Here is a 20,443-nt window from a genome sequence, read left to right as displayed (position 1 = left end):
GCTATATGCTCAGTAATCTTTAAAGTATTGATTTTAAGAAGACTTGTTTGGTTTATGTCTTTCAGAATATCACACATGCTTATAATATGTTATTGTTCTTGGCATTCCTTTTATTTCTATATCCTAATATTGCTTATTTACTATGTGCATTGTGAGCCAATTTGGATATTTCCTTTATGGAAGAATGGTATATAGAAATTAAATTCTAATCAATCAATCAGTCTGTCTGTCTGTGTGAGAGGGGGGGAGGGAGGGAGAGGGAGAGATATGCATAGTGTAATCAAGAAATAAAATGCAGCATGAGCCATTGCAGGTGGAGACAAGAGTAAGCTCTTCTCTTTAATGTCTTAGGGGCAAAGACAAAGCATTTAACCTTTTTTGACAGAAAAATGTAAGATGGTACAATCTATCCTAATACACACATCCACTAAAAGATTATTGTGATGTATAGGTGTAACTTCCCTTGTAGTCCTATAAGTATTCGGTTCCAATGATGTTTTCCCACTAATGTAATATAATTTCTCAGCTGACCAGAACCCCTTGCCCATATGGACCAATGCAGCCAATGCAGAAGGTACACAATCAGGTACAGGGGAAAAATAAAGTCCAATAATGAAAAGATGCTGCTTCCTGTAATCTTTTGCTAGCAACAATTATTGCAGGGAATTTTAAAATAGATGTTGTTCTATCCAGCAGAATTTAGAGTCATACAAAGCCTCAGCAATTAAAAAAATAGTTTGTAGCTGGAGAAAAGAAAAAAAAACTCATGGACATGCAGACTGGTTTTTAAACTAAGATAACAAAGATAGAAAGAAATCTGATACTAATCCATTGTGGGATTTACGCTAGCTGACCAGCCTTCTATTAGCCATGAAATTGCTGTCATTTAGCTTGGATTGGTTAATTGGATAACAGAAAACAACAGCTCATCTGTGCTGTGTTAAGATCGCCTGTTTGTCTGTTCGTCCATCCATCCTCCTCCCTTCCTTCCTATTTTTCCTTTTAGAATAGGCACTAATTAATTCATGTGTATCAAACTGCTATGGAGCTTTAAGCTAAACATGACTCTACTACTCCGATTCCATTAAAGAATGTACTTGCATCAAGTTTTTCTAGTCTTGGAGAATCACAGCTGTTTCTCAATTTACAGGTAATTATTACTATCCAAGGCAAGGCTGGGAAAAGTATTGTATTTCAAGGAAGACTTTACCAAAGGGACTGTGGGCATAACTTCAGCTTTATAGCTACTTCTGACAAAAACAGCACAAGTTTTTGCGATTTCAAAATGTTTTTCTAATAATTAAAAGAAAATGATATGAAAACCCACAGTCTGACTGTGAGAGACAGGAAAAACCCAGATTGCTTTGAATAATTAAAACATGATGCTAGTTATGATTGAGAATTCTTTGCAACTCTGACATTATTACTGAACATTCTCTGCTCAATGACTAGGTTTTCAATCTGGAAGGGCTGTTAGATCTGACTGGAAATTAAACTAATTTTATTAATAAGCTCCAGTTTTTTACATTGCATTGGTTGTTTTCCTACAAAAAGAGAACTGTCTAGCTCTCAGTGTGCATTATTTCTACACCTTTCAAGTTGGATTGCAGCATTGTGTTGCACTGGGTATTGTTCTAAAAGTCTGAACATAACTTATAATAGCTTCAAAATGGATCAGCCAGACAGCGGAAATAGCCAGCTGCTATTTCATTCTCTATTGGCAGACCTATTAAATTTAGAATGGAGAAATATGGATGACACCACAGATTTCTGGAAAACGTAGGCTAGAAAACCTGAATTTGAAGCAAAATTTTAAATCCTACTTAAGATTGAAATTCCAGATGCCATAAACCTCCAAATGTTCTGATTTAAAAAAAACATCCTCGTCTGATGAAAAATAAAATGAGGGTGGTATCTGTATTTGTTTGTTTGTTTTGGCTTAGCACAAACATAGTTTCTAGTTATCCATTCAATTGTTTTTGCTGCTATAAGGCCTTGAAGAAAATGCCAAATACATTCTGAAGACAAGCAAATAAATGGTGTGTGCTAATTGTTATTGACAGGCATTAGATGACAGATAAATGACAAATATCAAGTGAAATCAAGGAAAACACCAGAAGAAGTATTCTACTAATCTGCCTAAACAAGTTGACATACCAACACGCTGGTCAAGGTCTGACATAATAATAAATATGTTTTTGCCTCCTCTTTTTAATAATGTTTTTACAGATAAGCCTAGGCATGTTTATTCAGAAATTGATTCTATTAGATTCAATAACAGTTGCACTGAAAAAAGTAATTTCAATATTGTAGCTTTACATTATAGAAATGTCTTAGGAGAACATGATTGTGTGGGATAGTATTAGATTTTGATATAAACATATATAGATATTTAGAGAATGACTAATATCAAAAGTTATCTTATTCAGAAAAAATATAATGAAAAACAAGGTGTCTTCTAATGTTGTTTTGTTATTGAAGTTGAAATTGCTTTGCCGAACTTAATGCTTGCAGTTGAAGTCCAAACCCATCAAATACTTATTTTTCCTTACGTCTATTTCTGGGACAAAATATGTAGGAATTTTTAAATAAGCATATCTCTTATTATTTTAATTGGTTAGGTGTTATATATTCATAATAGATAATACAATCATAATATAAATTCTATATATTATTGGCTACTTTTCCCAGGGTTGTGTTCATTCCAATCAAGGACACACAGGTTATCGGACAGAACTGTGTGAGACCAGGAAATAAATCTGCAGGAAGCTCACTCTGTAGAGCTGTCAAGCAAAGGGTTGCAAAGTGATGAAAGAAAATATATATGAACAGATGCACACAGCAAAGCAAAAACAATTGCTTCTTTAATAAAGGGCAATGCTACTTCTGAGAAGCTGGCTAAGGATTTCAGTATTAATTTCCACTTTTTTTCTAGTCACAATTTTTATAAATGAAAATGACTAAATTGATTTCTTGATTTCAAAGTATTTGTTCAAAAGTAAACTACTATGGTAGACATTTTAAATATATTTTTGAAAATGATACAAAAGCATCCCATGCTAGTTCAACCTTCATTATGGTGTTGTGTGTGTTTTTTTTAAAGATGGCATATATGTTATTGCAACTGCAGTTAATAACTTATTTTCAAGAAAATCATTTTTACATTGGAGAAGACACATATGCAATCCATACATAGGGTGGCATAAGGAATACTTTATTCGTCACATACGTTTCTTATATGAAATCTATATATGGAATTTCTCTCTCAAATGATTTCTCGTTTGTTCTCTGCAGGAAGAAGAGGGAAGTAAGAGAGCTTGTTTTCATTCTGAAACTTGAATGTTGTGTGTTAAATTTTTTAAAAAACAATCAGTTAAAAAAGTAGAAAATCATACTATCTAATGAAAATTCAGTGAATAAAACAAACCCAATTGATTTGCTGTTGGTTTTGTTGTAGTCTAATCAAGTGGAAAATGAGCAATTTTTAAATGATTCCCTCTAGGCCAATGCTCTGGAATCTTATGGAAATTAAAATATGAAATTTCTACAATGAGTCTTGAGTAGTAAAAGCAGCATTAAGTACCAGCCTGTCTTCCTGTGATTCTTAGATTGAGTCTCAAACCACTGAACTCATTTCCTTTGTATCAAAAGGGTATTAAATTACCTAATATTATTGAGGATTATAAACCTGGACCCAGAATACTATCAGACAATATTTCATTAATATTTTTGCCTTACAAAAATCTTGTTTCCAACAATAAAAAAAATTGTTCCCTATTCTGCACATAATAAAAATGCAAGGCACCTTATTGCTTAGCTTAATTGACTGTGGTGGATAAAAGCCTATGTGAAGTTTTATCTCTACTTCTCCTCCTTTCTTAAATAAAAGCTAAAGTCAAAACAGAGCTTATTATAACCATACCAGTGAAGTCTTTCATATTAAAGCAAAGGCCAAGAAAACCTTGAGTCAAGATAATTACTGAACAATGATATTTTTATTTATAATTAAATTATTAAAGAAAATAGGATGATAAAAATACCTATTGCTCTCTCGTACTTTCTCTCCTTTGCTCCCTCTATTAATTAGGGACTACAAAGATGGTCCTCAAATTCCAACCAGCATTTGTCATGAATGTTACAAATCATGAGAAACCAGACTTAATAATGTGTTGAAGAAGTACAGTCTGGGTGGGAGGTGTAATTGTGGCCTTTTAAAACAAAGTCACTCCAAAATAAATAAAAAATCTTCTGTGATCCAGAATTGAAGCTATATCTGTTATCCCTTTCCCTCTGCCGATGCTTACCTTTTTGTTGTTCTCCTTAATGTCTTGAGGATTCAGGGACTTGTAATCACTGAGGGGGAAAATAGCACAGTGGGTATGTAAAATACTTTTATAGGAAAAAAAACACCCGTTTTTAAAACAAACCACAATTTATAGCCAATTACAATTTAACATAAAACGCCAATGTACAGTAACTAGCAATTTCACAGCGATCAGGAAAACTAATAGTGTAGAAAATTAAAAGAATAAATACATAAATATAAATAAATATAAAGATTGTCTGTTCCATTGCCTGAAGTTTTCCATGTAAAAAAGAGAAATTAAGGCAGGGATTTCAGGCTGGCTATGACAATCACATTTGCCATCCGGTCATCATTGGATGGCACATAAGAGCTACAGGCTTATTGTCTCATCTCATTTTAACAATAACCTAATTTTCATAAAGATCTTGAAGTCAGTTGCTTTCCTGTGATTAAAAAGAATAAAAACATGCATACAAAAATGAGAAATGGGTATGGATTTTGAACAAAGCCTCAGAAATGGCACAATATAAAGTGATTTACCCATTTCTGACCCACTCCACAAGATGGCACTTTTGAAACCGAAAATGAACAAAAGTAAAAAATGGGACAATTTAAATGTAAAATGTTCCTACTTACATTAAGTCAGGTCTAAAGTGATGTAATATTGCACAAAAGGATAAACCATTTCTCCAAGATGTAGTGAAATTGGTGATTTTTACTCCACGGTAGTTTTTTGTAACTTCTTTACACCAAGCAAGCAATGACTGACTAGCATTTGGCTTTCTCCCCAAAACAGGACTTGGTAATGGGCTTGGCTGGAAAAAAAAATCAGAGAAAATGGGAAACGCATTAAAGAATTAAATGGGAGATGAGAATTAACATTAATTGATCTAACTGGATGATTTGCATCCTTTGATGTCAGTTAAGGTCCTTCAAAGCTGTCAGTTTACAATCAGGGTAACTTGGAAAAAGACAGAAATTCAAGTCATTATCTAGAGACTTAGCCTTTGGCTCTTGTCTCTGAAAGATGTGTTACACAGGATTCCAATGTTACATGAGAACTGGCCAATTGCATTGATGAAACTACTAGCCTAAATTGCTTAAAGTCTTAAGGCATATAATTGTGTAGTCTAGTTATGTTACACACCCGTATGGAGATTGTTCAAAATCAAGTCATGTAAAAGCATCCCTGAGGTCAAAGCTGATCGTAATTTATTTCACAGGCATGTACCTGCACACACACCGACATACACACATAAATCAAAGTCAAAATATGAGCAATACTATGAAAATGAAATGAAGGCCCAACATGAAATGATGGAAAATGGGATCCTTTTGAAACATCAGCACCTATTCTTTCAGCTTTTCTAAAAATAAAAATTATTCTTGCCTTACGGCCATTTCTTTCATACTTAAAAATATTTCTTACATGTGCTTAACTGGTGAGAGCTGCTCATCTGGAATGCATCCAAAACTTTCAAGCATTAGTGTAAAGAAGAAGAAGAAGAAGAAAGGAAAAAAAGGACGACGGTCATTCATGGACATTAATGTGATTATTTGGCTTTGAAAAAAAATCCAATAAGCAAGCATCCAGAGACTGTCAAATTGAGAGGTTAAAAAGAAATGTTATTTGATAGTTCTCAATGGCATTATTTTAGAAAGAAGTAGGTCTATCCAGACTATCTTTCAAAGACCAATGATGCCCCCACTTGACTAAAGTATGCCAGTGCTAAGCAATTAAAACTGTCAACTTCATACACACTATGATTTATGCTTTTAGTGCTTGTGGGGCCAACTGCTTCCAGTTATTGTAACAGAAATAGTACAAAGGTAATTTATCATTTTTATTGACTGTTAGACTAGCAACCTGTGGTTAAATAAACAAACCCACAGATAACGTAGGATTATACTACGTAACTCGCATATGCCCTTCAGCAGCACAAATACACAATGCCAGGTAATTTGCAAAAATTTAATGTCATTGCTGTTTAAAGTTTTAATACTTGGATGTAGGCCTACAATAATGATGAATAAGTACAAGTAGCAAAGAATGATTGATTTCTCTAGCTATAAAACAACAAACTAATAATTGGTAAGCCTGTGTAAAAGTAAGAACTACAATCAAGGGGTCTTCCTATCATGTAAGTGGGTACAGGATAAAAACCTAAGGCATTTACAAATAATTATAAGAAAGCAAAGAAGAGGAGAACATTGCAATTTTCTATTTAGCTTCAAGCAGCAAAGCATTTAAGACTTATTCTGGGATAGATAAGACAAAATGAAAAGGAATGGTCCGAGGTTAACCACATTTGAGGTTGGGCAAAGAGCCTCAATTCTTTAACTGCATTCAAATGTCTAAACTAAGATAAAAGCTTAATTAAAGCTCCAGTGAAAATCCAAGCAAAGCATTTATAAGCCTTTTATATCAAATCTGGGCATTTTATGGCCTCCAAGCCACATCTTTGACTGTCCCTCTCAGCCAGCCCACATGTGATCAAATTTGTTTGTTTGTTTATTTATTATTTATTTTTCCTCCTTTATTGTTTTTATAAATAACTCAAGGCAACAAATATATTCAACATATTTGCTCCTCCTATTTTCCTCACACTAACAACTCTGTGAGGTAAGTTAAGCTGAGAGTGACTGGCCTAAGTCACCAAACTGACTTTCATGGCCAAGGTGGGAATTCATGGTGTCTTGCTTTGCAGTCTGGTGTTTTATTAGAAATCAAATGTAAATAAATGTACACCATGCCCGCAATACAATTGCATTGCTTTTATTTTGAAAGAGACCGCTATTCTTTTTTCCCCCAACTTGTATATGTGCATGCATATATATAGGCATGCGGGCCTATATATCTTCACAGCCCTATTGGTTCAGTCCTCCACAGCAATCTCAATTTCTAATGTGGCCCCTTGGGAAAATTAATTGCCCACCCCTGCTTTATGCAATTAGAAGCACATAAAGCTCCCTGGATGAAGACATAGTTGTGTAAGGTATCTGAGCTGGACAAAATGTTTAAATACAAGTATTTTGGCCTAACTGAGCTGAGGACCCAGTTCTTCGCCTAGCTACTATCAATTATTATTTTTTCAGGTGAAAATATGCAGTGTTGATGAAATAACATTTCTAGAGATGGAAATTCACTTTTTCCCAAGTTTGTTCGCTGGCTGAAGTTCTTCAGTGATATTCTTACCAATGCCAGCAATTGCTTTCCTTCTCCTGAGTTATATAGTCTGGGTTCCCACAATGAATAAATCATTATCACTCACATGGCAGAGTGATAATAAAAAATCAGCCTGTCTTGGAGCTCTAAAAGTTAAGGTGTTCCCAGTCCATATGCTTTTAGCTGAATTTCAAATGATTGATGACAAAACTATTTTAATACCTCTACTGCAGAATTCTAATGGAAAATGAATAATTGGTTAATTCAATAGCTTCATGTCAGTGAGGAAATGAAAAAACAATAAAGTATTTTAAACCACCATCTCTTTGGATTTGCCAATTGTCTATACAAATTAACTCTGCTCAGAACTGAAATCATAAAAATAAAAATTGTGTGCCAAAATATCTAAGCAGTACTTGCCTAGTATGTCTAAAACCTAGGTACAGTTTCAACATGCATTTCAACCACACCCAAGAGCATGCAAAATGGAGATTGCATTCTGTAATTACAGACATTATGAAGTCTTCATCTAATAGTGACTGTTTTTTAATTTGGTACGTGGAGTAGAGTTAAGTAAAGAAACAAGATTCAGTAGAGGAATGTGTAAATTATTTACTATTAATAAATACATTATATTTTCAGCAATAGTTAAAGAATAACAATAGCAGACTTTATTGCATTTTTGGTTAGAATAATAGACACACAAAACTGCAGCAGAAAATATAACAATTTTTTTTCAGACAGCATCTGTAATATTCCCTCAAGCAGTTGCATTATAAGATTCCACTTCTGTTTGGTAAGACTGCACAATAATATTGAACTGTTGTAAGAAATCACTTATGTTCAGAATGTGGCAAACAATTGGGCAAAGAATAATTTAGCTTGAGAAACAATTCTCTATGCGTACTGAAGCATGAATTGGTACTGGATATTCATGCAATCAGATCTTTTATTCTACAAAGATGAAAGGCAGATAATATAGGTCCTGGCTTGTATTCCAGGATTTTCTGACTATAATTCTAATATTATTTCTGAAGAGCACTCAAAGGAAGAAGCGAAACAGAGAAGGCTACATAGCTTATAACTGACATAATACTTTAAACATGGAAGCAAAGTTACCTCTCTACATGCGTATATCTATTGGAAAGAGGCAAGCAGGCAGTAACTCAATCACACTCTTTCCTAAGTTCGCATCTTAGGATTTTTATTTTATTTATAAACACATAAACATATATAGATACATACATAATCAAAATGTATTTTGTCTTGGGAATTTAATTATAGCACATACATTGGATGTTTTAATAATTGAGAAATTTTGCTTTATACAAATCAACTGAGGAGCCCTCTCACAGTTCAACAAAGCTAAATCATGTTCTTTGGGTTGGCATATGTAAAGCTATTTTAAAGTTAGAATGGAAGGTGATAGCACAAAGCTTAGGAATCTGCAGGAAGGGAGCAAGGGGGAAATGATGAAATATGCCTTATGATATTACAGGACAAACCTCTTAACACACATACTTCCAAAAGACATTAGGACATCAGTACAACGAGAGGGGTTTGTACTGTGTCATAGTGGCATACTTTTTGTAATTTTTAAGTGGTAGACATTTACAGATCCATCAGACCTCACCCAATCTTGAAAAATTAAGTAGTTTTTAGTTAGTATTTGGGTTACCAATAGAAGACCTACAAAGTAGATTAGCAATTTTTAAAAAAGAAAAGAAAACCTTGTAAGAACATAATATCAAATATTTTCTCACTGTATTGTTGCCAAGAATGTGACATGTAGTCACCTAGAGTTGCATTTATTTTACACTTGCAACCCCCAAAAAAGTGCTTTAACACCTAAAAAGGAGTCTAGGTATAAGTTGATATAAGCTCATAATTGTTTATAACATCTATTTTCAGCTAAATACAATATTCGGTGTTCAGTTGAAATGTTGATGGGTAGATATATGTTCAATACAAGCCATGTTGCTGATATTGAAAAATATGGACAATGATGGTGAAATTCTTCAGATTTTTGAGAGTTAGCAATCAATCATATTCTGGGAAAATTATTTAAATTATGAATGTGCTAAGTTTGAATCTACTTTTTCAAGATATGCTTAAACATAATGGGAGAAGTCCATATATGATACCTAACTGCTCCAGGAAATTATTAAATGTATTAAGCGCTAGAAGTATGCCCTCTTAGTCAAGGAGCTTGCTGAGTTCTCTGTACACTTTTTAATTATATTTAGGCTGCAATTTCATTGTCATCCTTATTTCACATTTCAATGGTTCTGCACCTCCAACAACATGTGCTCGTTTCAACATATAAGAACTATATGATGCAATTAAAATAAATATGTCCATCATGCCAGCTGCCCTTTGTTCACCTCATTGTTGCTGTGATCAAATTGTAGGTTACAAACTAGGTTCTCTTTATGTATGCAAAAGTTGTAAAGTACAGATAGAAAACCTTTTGCAATAGATGACTTTAAGCATCAGAAAGAAAGAAGGGCTACAACTCTAACAAGCACCAGAAGCAAGTCTCTTGAATCAAGACTGTTGATTCCATGAGATGTCCTCATGGAACATCAATTCTAGTATTTAGAACAACAATTAGGAAGCAGTTTGCCACGATAGTCTTCCAGAATTCTTTGATTCTCGCTTACAATTTAGGGATCTCCTGCTAGTCTCCCTTCCCTAGAGAGGTGACTCCCTTCCTTACTTATTAGGTCTAACTTTACTAAGCTTTTCAAGCTTAGTAGTACCTTAACTAGGTACTACTATTTGCTCTAAGTAGAAAATAAACAAATAAACAATGATTTGCAATTTATATTACTTATTGGGTGGTGATGGATAGGTGAAACTCCTTGTCATAATAGGGTGGGGCAGTGAAAGAACATTAATAATTTGTTCCTTGGCAAGATTGACGTGTGAATACAGTGGTGTAATAGGAGGCCTTTTTGCCCATTCTACAGGAACGATGAAAAATGCAATAAAAATCTGCTATCCAACACAAACATCCCTCTGAGATCCAGCTTATTTCTCATTAGATCATTTGTCACGACTACATGCAACAAGCAGATGAATTGGTCCTAAGTTTATATGAACATTACAGGTTGCATCAGACAAGCAACTATGTATTTTTTTTAAATCAAAATTTAAATGTAGATCAATTCAATGATTTGAAGGGAAGAGAAACTGGTGGCCATTGTGGGTGAATGGCTCAAATAACTATCATCTCCATCCAGCTTGGGAGACGTCATCAACAGGAAAACACCTTCCTTAGACCTGGTCTAGGATGACTCCTTGGAAATGTGCATATCAAACCAACATGAATTCTCTGTACATTCAAGTGATACTAGCCCACAACAGCTTAGGGTCTAATGGGCCCTTTTTCACAAGATTCCACATCGTGAATCTTGAAACTATTGGAGGCATGCGAGGGAAAGGGCTCATTCCCAAGTTTCACTTGAAATACATTTCAAGTTAAGCTTTTTCCCCATTATCCTCAGCTTTTGAAAAATCTGCAAGAACATATTTCTTTCACCAGAATTTTCTAGTGGTTAATTTTAGTAATAACTGTAGAATTATATTTTTAAGTTTTAGACTCTGTTGTGTTGGATTTTTTAAAACTGTCTTGTTTACTGTTCCTTAAATAAAAGATCCAACAATTAAAAAAAAGCTATGATTTTTTTTCAGGAAAGAAAATATTGAAATAAAATATGTTTTAAAAATTCTGTTCATTTTCTTTTATATGCAACACATTGATGAGGCATCGTGGCAAGTATGAGCTTGCGCATAATAACATGTTTCGTCAATAGCTGGAGTATGAAAGCCTTATAGGCAATGTAACTTTCAGCTATTTCCATATTCAATCTAAGGAAGTGTTGAGAATTCACTTGCAGAAAGCTGTATTGAAAGGGGAAAAAAAAGGGGGGGGGATTATTACTAACATTCTCTGTGAACTTTCTTCCAAAAATCTTCTGATTTTTCTCCTCTTCCATTTGGGTCAAATGCAACATCGGTGAAAGGATCTCCCATCATCTCCTCTTGGTTCTGTGACAGGATACTTTTTTGGCTAGTGAAACTGAAAGGATCTAAAATCTGTAAAAGATTTTTCATAGCTCTTGAGTCCAATTCGCACAATATTTTAAAATTATTTGGAGGAAATGTGGGAGTTCCATAGAGCATATTTTAAGAATCATTATTCTTTCCTAGCAACAGACCAGAAGCCAACTCTTGTATGGAGTTAAAGCCTCTGTTTCCTTGAGATGGCTCATGGGGGGAAGAGGACCCTCAGAAGTTCTTCCTCTGAGATATTATCTGCCTCTTGCAAAGGTTCAGAGCAAGGATTGAATTGCTGTAATTGAATTGTAAAATATGTTTACAATTTTTGTCCCTCATCATCTTCAGCTCACGTTCATACTCATACTTTCAATAATGGCACGGTGACTTGTGCTGTTTAAGTAGGAAGGTATATGGTATGCACACACACATGCATGCGCACAGACACACACACATAAAAATAAATGTTTCAAATTACCGTATTATTTGGACTATAAGACGCACCGGAGTCTAAGATGATTTTGAAGAGGTAAATTTTTTAAAAAAGTTTTGCATTCTGCAGGCCTCCCAAATTCTCTGCACACCTCATTTTTTCCACACAAAAAGCGGGGGCATGCAGAGCTTTGGGAGGCTTGTAGAGTGCTCCTGGGGGCTGGGGTGGACAAGCAAAAATGGCCTGTTTTTTGCTCATTTTTGCCCTCCCCAGCCCTCAGGAGCACTTTGCAAGCCTTCCAAACCCTCTGCAGGTCCATTTTTGCAAAGGGGATGGGGTTTCAGTAGGCCAAAAATGCTGTATTCAGTGTATAACCCAGATTTTCACCCTCTTTTATGGGGGTAAAAGGTGCACCTTATACTCAGAAAAATACAGTAAATAGAAACTCATGAGCAAGAACTCCTTATCTATGCTTGCATTCCCCCAGGTCTTAAAAAATTCTGAGAGGCTGTCCTGCTAGGTCTTAACTCATGCAATTGCTTCAGGAGTTGAGGGTGTAACTTTTCCTTTGACTATAAATCTCCCTTCTTGACTTTTCTTCAGGGAACACTGCTTGAAGTTGATAGTAAATCACAGTTGCACTTTGTTCTGGCAGAAGAGATTCTCCTAACACTATAAGGCTGACAAATGGCTGGCCTCTGTGAGTACATCCTGAAACATACGCACAGGCATGGGAAACACTGAAGTTAACCTGAGTTCCTGGCCAAGTGTAAACTTTTTAATACAATACAATACAATACAATACAATACAATACAATAGTAGAGTTGGAAGGGACCTTGGAGGTCTTCTAGTCCAACCCCCTGCCTAGGCAGGAAACCCTATACCGTTTCAGACAAATGGCTATCCAACATCTTCTTAAAGACTTCCAGTGTTGGGGCATTCACAACTTCTGGAGGCAAGCTGTTCTACTGATTAATTGTTCTAACTGTCAGGAAATTTCTCCTCAGTTCTAAGTTGCTTCTCTCCTTGATTAGTTTCCACCCATTGCTTCCAGTTCTACCCTCAGGTGCTTTGGAGAATAGTTTGACTTTTAAGTTACATTTAACTAGACTGAGTTAAATTGAGCTGTTGATTAAAAGATTACAAGAACACCAATGTGTACTGTTCTTGCAGCCTTCAAAGCTCTCTTCAAAATTCACCAGTGTCAGAAAAATCGACAGGACAATTTTTTTTTTCCTTTTGGGATATAAAACTCTTCCCTCCCACCTGCACATCATATTTCTGAAGAACAGGGGTATTACTCTGAGTTAGGACTTGAGACTTCTGGCTTGGCAATGACCTCAGGGACAGACCTCTCTGGCTTTTATGTTACATGTTACTTAGTTTTAATTAATTTAATTTAGTTTTATATTTATAATGTTTATTATAAGGTCTGGTTTATCTATGCAAGATGGCAATGAGTGCACCATTGGAAAACCTGAAGGACCAACTTGAGGACAGATTGTCATGGGAAAATCTATCTGTGTGGATGTTATGAGTCAACACTGAATCAATGGTACATAATTAGTTATTTCTATTGTACAATGGTTACCAATCTGGTATAGCATTATTCCCTTGGAATTACCACGACTCATATTTTAATGTGTCTATTCAAGTTTGGTTAATATTTTAATTTAAATTGACATTCTTTTAAATAATGCACTTTAGAATGTGTGTAATAAAATACCTGTGCATTATAGTATTCTACCTTCTTGGTTTGGAGTATCTTTCTGCTTGTTTATAGGACATACTTATGCATAAAACATTAACTACAGCCCTGTCTTATGCAAAGAATGGAGAAAATTCCCAGGGAATTTTAATATTAAGAAATATGATGAGATTTTGACACAAATATAATATTGAACTCAAATGTATATCTATAAGGTATGCACTGCTAATTTTGCAGGCAAATCTGTTACCAGCTCTAAATATAAAATAAAAAGGCAATCAATGTTGTTCATCTCTGATAATACAATGCTAATGACATGCAATGAAAAATTGCTATGTATATATTCAGTTAAATGTATGTCTGTAATGCAGTGGTGGGTTTCTACTGGTTCAGACCGGTTCAGCCGAACCGGTAGTGGTTTGACGACCTGGGTCGCTGGAACCAGCAGCAACCCAGGCATGCCACGCCCCCCAACCAGTTCCCTGGGCGGTGGCATGCCTGGGTTGCTTCTGGTTCCAGCGACCCAGGTCGTCAAACCACTACTGGTTCGGCTGAACCAGTCTGAACCAGTAGAAACCCACCACTGCATTATAGACATACATTTAACTGAACATATACATAGCAATTTTTCATTGCATGTCATTAGCATTATATTATCAGAGATGAACAACATTGATTGCCTTTTTATTGTATATTTAGAGCTGGTTACAGGTGGCCTATGGCACCGCCATCTTGCACTGCGCATGCACGCGAACCGGCAATAATGACTGCCGGAACCCACCCCTGCTATAATGGTATAGCAATTGTGTTTTAATGCTATATAAATGTTTCTATGTGTAAACTAATCCTAAATTTTGGGAATTATGGGAACATTTGCTGATTTAAGACAAATTATGGTGTTTAATTTTCAAATGCTAAACCATTATTTTGGGTTGAATAATATCAGAATGCAAGAATATACTCTTAAATTGATTTAAAGTGGAAATGATTCAGTCTGATTTCTATGGATTCATGACATGACAAGAGTGAGAGTTAACTATGTATAGACTTTTATACATACACTATTTATTAATGAATTTATATGTATTGAGTCCAGAAAAGTGCAGTACAAAAATCAGGAAGATTTTTGTGAGAAGAACCAGCCACAAAGGATAGACTTTTTATTACCTGTACAGCCTTTTTTTTTCTTAACTGATATATTTACTGTTTTGTCAATGAAAATCTTGGATGGTTTGTGATAGATGAGATATGATCATGGAAATGAAAGGTTTTCTTCCATTGCATATGAAAGGTTTGCTTGCTTTATTTATTAATCTATTACTAGAATAGATCTAAGACATTGCACTAATGAGGCACCATAGTGTTTATATATTTCATTTTAAATGGCTTGATTCCAGTGCTAAAAGGTTTAGGAGTCATTAGCATGGTACCAAAAACTAGTCACAGCAATGTAAACCTAAAGAGATTTTCATTTAATTTATTTATAATTATTTGCAACTCAACAAAATTTAATTAAAAACCCTTAAGATTCTATTTACTCACTAGATAGAAAACAACAACAACCCTTTCCAAATAATGTTAAAAGGATAATCATAAAAAATAAAAACAAAAACTAGTCTAAATGTCCAACTGTATGCAAAGCAAAATATTATTGCAAGATAATTTACAAGTTATCTAATTCCTGGAAACTCTTGCCTATTCTAACAAAACTTTCCATTTTAATCTATAGCTATTCAATACAAATGACTTGATACTACTGAAGTAGCCCTTTCTTTTACAAAAATCAAATAAAATCTGTGGAATTCATTGAGTGTCTAGCAATCCTAAACAAATTGATAAACATTTATATATCTTTATATGTTTGTCAAAGCTGACAATTACAACTCCACCTGTAAGTGGGAACAAGGAACTAAAGCAGTGCAACCTGAAGTGGAATATTAACTCATTGGGGCCTATTTCAGAATAATAATGCTGCTATCTGGATTTAGGAGGTGTTTCATTATAGCTGTCGTCCCTTTTGTGCTAGCGATTCCAGAACGTGCAAACGAGTGGGGTGCTCACAAGTTCAACCTCCTCCCTAGCCTGCTGTGATGCTCAATGCCTGGATGTAATGAGAGGCTGAACAGAGCCAATAAGCTGAATCACAAAAGACAGAGGCAGTGTGTTCGGGTGGTTCCTTTCTCCAGGAATGAGGGAGGGTGTCTGCTTTTGGCTGAGGCTGCACTTCTCTGTAGAAACAGGTGCAAAATCAAAGGGTGCCCTAGAGCAAAGGCTGGCAAGGCAGAACCCATGGGTGCCTGCAGCCCCTCCATGGTGTGCCCAGGAACCCAAGTGTTGAAGTGCAAATTAACTTTATTTAGTCAACGGTGTTTTATTAAATGCCTGACATGAAGGGAAGAGACATCTAATTGAAAGTTTATTTATTTGTGATATCATTAGATGCTGCAAGAAATATCAATTAAGCAAGATTTTAAAAAATTCTGATGAGCTAATCTCAATTTTTATAACTACAAAGACAGACAGTATGTTAGTAATGTGAATCACATGAGTAGCCTCTTTTATTTTCTCTTCGAGAAAAAATGGTTATAAGTAATAGCACTTAGCATTAGCACTTAGACTTATATACCGCTTTGTAGTGCTTTACAACCCTCTCTAAATGGTTTACAGTGTCAGCATATTCACCACAACAATCTAAGTCCTCATTTTACCCGACCTCAGAAGGATAGAAGGCTGAGTCAACCTTTAACTGCTGGCAGTCAGCAGGTTAGAATGCAATACTGTAATCTTATTGCATTCTTTGATAATGTGACAAAATTAGTGGACCAGAGGAATGCCGTTGATATAGTTTACTTGGACTTCAGTAAGGCTTTTGATAAGGTAGACCATAACCTACTACTAGATAAAGTAGAAGAATGTGGGTTAGACAGCATCACCACCAGATGGATTCGTAACTGGCTGACCAACCGCACTCAACGTGTAGTCCTCGATGGAACTGCATCTACACGGAGGGAAGTATGCAGTGGAGTACCCCAAGGCTCTGTTTTAGGCCCAGTACTCTTCAACATCTTCATCAATGATTTGGATGAGGGAATAAATGGGGAACTCATCAAATTTGCAGATGATACCAAGCTGGCAGGAATAGCCAACACTCCAGAAGATAGGCTTAAGATACAGAAGGATCTTGACAAACTTGAACATTGGGCACTATCTAATAAAATGAAATTCAATGGTGAAAAGAGTAAGGTTCTACATTTAGGCAACAAAAATGGAATGCACAGGTACAGTATAGGTGATACCTTGCTCAGTAGTAGTAACTGTGAAAGGGATCTTGGAGTCCTAGTGGACAACCATTTAAATATGAGCCAGCAGTGTGCAGCAGCTGCCAAAAAAGCCAACACAGTTCTAGGCTGCATCAACAGAGGGATAGAATCAAGATCACGTGAAGTGTTAATACCACTTTATAATGCCTTGGTAAGGCCACACTTGGAATACTGCATTCAGTTCTGGTCGCCACGATGTAAAAAAGATGTGAAGACTCTAGAAAGAGTGCAGAGAAGAGCAACAAAGATGATTAGGAGACTGGAGACTAAAACATATGAAGAATGGTTGCAGGAACTGGGTATGTTTAGCTTAAGAGAAAGAAGGACTAGGGGAGACATGATAGCATTGTTCCAATATCTCAGAGGTTGCCACAAAGAAGAGGGAGTCAAACTATTCTCCAAAGCACCTGAGGGTAGAACAAGAAGCAATGGGTGGAAACTAATCAAGGAGAGAAGCAACTTAGAACTGAGGAGAAATTTCCTGACAGTGAGAACAATTAATCAGTGGAACAGCTTGCCTCCAGAAGTTGTGAATGCCCCAACACTGGAAGTCTTTAAGAAGATGTTGGATAGCTATTTGTCTGAAACGGTATAGGGTTTCCTGCCTAGGCAGGGGGTTGGACTAGAAGACCTCCAAGGTCCCTTCCAACTCTACTATTGTATTGTATTGTATTCTAACCACTGTGCTACCATGGCTCTTAATTCTACGAGTCTTCGAAAGGCTCTTGGTGGTAATGGATTTGCAGTTAACTAGCATTAAAATTAAACTATCCCCTCTCCCAGGATCTATTTTATTAGTCATATATGATCAAGCTTTTCCTAATGGTTCTTATCTTCAGTTTTTAATGTGATTTTTATTATACTTCTTCCAAGGCAGATGACTTTCCTATGTTATATGCCAAGTATAGACCAACTTCCTTGATTAATGTGAATGCTAAAATTATAACAATCTGATCTGTAGATTATAATAAATTGTTCTGAACATTGCATCCAGCTCGCAGACTTTACTTGGGACTAGCAAACTTTTGATGCTTAACTTGGGAGTAGCCTTAACTTGAAGTAGCCAAAATCCATACCATTTTGTTTGAAATGGGGCAATTTCCAATTTTATCTCACATATAACAAGTTCTAAGGATTTAATTTGAGAATCCAAGGCAAGATAAATGTGATTAATGTGAATTGAACTCTGAAGATGAGTTATATAGCTGTCCTGAATACTTGCTAGGGTAGGAAAGTGAAGTGAAGCAGGATAGATGTTTTAAATGTTTTTTTCATTTCCACATTATTTAAATAAATGTATTAGCTTGTAAACATTTTTCTTTGGCAGAGCCATCTTGTAGAATCTCACTTTATAAACTGCAGTAGCCTGTGGAAAAGCTAGTTTTAGTTTTCTTTGCTTTTAACGTTATCATTTATTGTTTATTTTAAGATCAATTATGGGTAAAAATAATAACTACAGAATTCAACTTGTTGGGGGATAAAACTTGAGAATTCTTATTTATAGTTGGTTTATGTGCATGTTTTTACTGCTTTAGTGGTTTTATTGTTTTAAAATATTTTTAGTGTTTTTATTATTTGAATTATAAGCTGTTCAGAGTCATTGACTGAGACGGCAGGTATAGAAATCAAATCAATAAACAAATAAAATCCCTGACATAGCATCAGTTTAAATACCTGTACTTATTGCTGCAAGACATATACGAAAAATACAACAATATATGCATAAAGCATTCTACAGTTTAGCTCTCTTTACATATAAAAGGGTTACAATATTATCGGATAATTCTGATTTAAGAGCAGCAGGGTCTTCCACAGTGTAATTAACTTAGAAAAGTTTGATAAACTTAAAGCAGCTTTAAAACATGCATAGAATTTAAAAACAAACGATATATCAGATAACACATTTCATAGCTGTTTGTTCAACTTATTCTGTGTTTTTCCTGCCCCTGAAGCATGGTATTTATTCATGGTTTAAGAAAAATTCAGAGTCCTAGATAAAATTGAGATTATGAATTATTTAACATATTTATTAATCTATTAATTAATTGATTTATGCAAGCTTTAGAATAATAAGCATACATGACCTTTTGCAAATCAGTGGAAAGTTTTTTTAAAAAAATTGCTGTCTTTTAAAATGCAATCAACACAACAGAACATTATGGTTTCATTTTTACAGGATCCCTCAAAGGATGTGCAGTAAAGGCTAGTGAAGATTGCCTGTGATCGGAAGTTCAGAACATTAAGTTACATAATTTGGGTTTGTTCTACCATTAATATACTTTACTTTGAAATATGTAAGCTTGTCTACAGAACTTTTAAAAGATTACAGCTGGGAAGCATATGTGTAATGTCTCTGGTAAATATTTCCAGTGTTTGGAATTTATCAATGCATCAAAACACACCTTTCCAACATGGGAGAAGCAAAGAGGATATCGGAATAATTTCTTCAGTGCTCTGTAGTCATCTCCCCTTTCCTTTCTTTAAAAAAAATCATTTTATGTTTAAATTACTTATAAAGTAAAATCTCTTTCAAATTGAGCTTGTCATGTTGACTTCATGGATATATCCATGCAGTTTTCTTAGCAAGAGAATGGAGATTGTTTGCACTATTTTCTAGACCACAGTTCTAGGATTCTCTGATAATTACCCATCCAAACATTAACCAAATATGACCCTGTTTAGCTTCCAAGCCAAGACAAAATCAGCCATATGTAATCTACTGAAACAGGATTAGTTCTGCTGTTATTTAATTCAGTTTGTGTTCTTACTTAATATTTATATAACGCTGAAAAAAGAATTTGATATTTACATTTTTTTGTCCACAGAATTATGCAGTATTTTTCCCCTCATTATAACTCAAAATTAATAAACATTACTAGGAACACAACACACACACACCCCCCACACAATTTTATGGGATTACCCTCTGAAGATCTTCAGGTGACAACGTATGCAATCTTTCAGGAAGTTTGCTGAAACATTGCTAAGATTTTGATACATTTTCATTATGTTTAATTTTGCTATTATATTTGGAGAACATCTGCAAAATCATGTAAGACTGTCTGGTTATGAACAATGCCTGTCAAGATTTCAAGATTGTAATGTAGAAACATTATTGTGCTTTTACTAATGCATCAAGTGGTTTCCATGGAATCCAATTATATTTTTCAGCACTATCTATTTCAACTGTCACAACCATTCCTTGTTACTTTTGTGGTTTTAAAGATGGAGAAGTAAATAATGCCTCAGTTAGTACTGAAAATACTAACTACTCTAAATATATAAAAACTGCCTGAAGGAACTAAACCAGTTATCAATTTGTTACTGAGTCAAATTCATGACGCTTAGGACCTGGACATCTGAATGTCTTCTCCCATATATCCATCCCATTCATTAAGATTTTTAAGGTCAATTTTCTTGACATGCAGTGATGGCTGGGAATCTGCT

At 35.0% G+C, this 20,443-nt stretch overlaps 1 protein-coding gene across 3 annotated transcripts in view; it reads right to left on the bottom strand.

The window, feature by feature from the left end:
* The window catches only part of EHBP1 (EH domain binding protein 1), a 279,410-nt gene that overhangs the window by 102,345 nt on the left and 156,622 nt on the right, over positions 1–20,443 (bottom strand). For all 3 annotated transcript variants that reach the window (XM_081941545.1, XM_081941543.1, XM_081941544.1), the window contains 2 exons: positions 4,943–5,121; positions 4,305–4,353 (listed from right to left, as the gene is read on the bottom strand). In XM_081941545.1, coding sequence (XP_081797671.1) covers positions 4,305–4,353; positions 4,943–5,121 — 228 coding nt within the window. The remainder of the gene's footprint in view (positions 1–4,304; positions 4,354–4,942; positions 5,122–20,443) is intronic.

This window comes from Natrix helvetica (assembly GCF_964273705.1).
Source record: "Natrix helvetica genome assembly, chromosome: 2".
Lineage (NCBI taxonomy): Eukaryota > Metazoa > Chordata > Lepidosauria > Squamata > Natricidae > Natrix > Natrix helvetica.
Note: the sequence above shows the minus strand (reverse complement) of the source record. Positions and strands in the feature narration are given on the sequence as shown.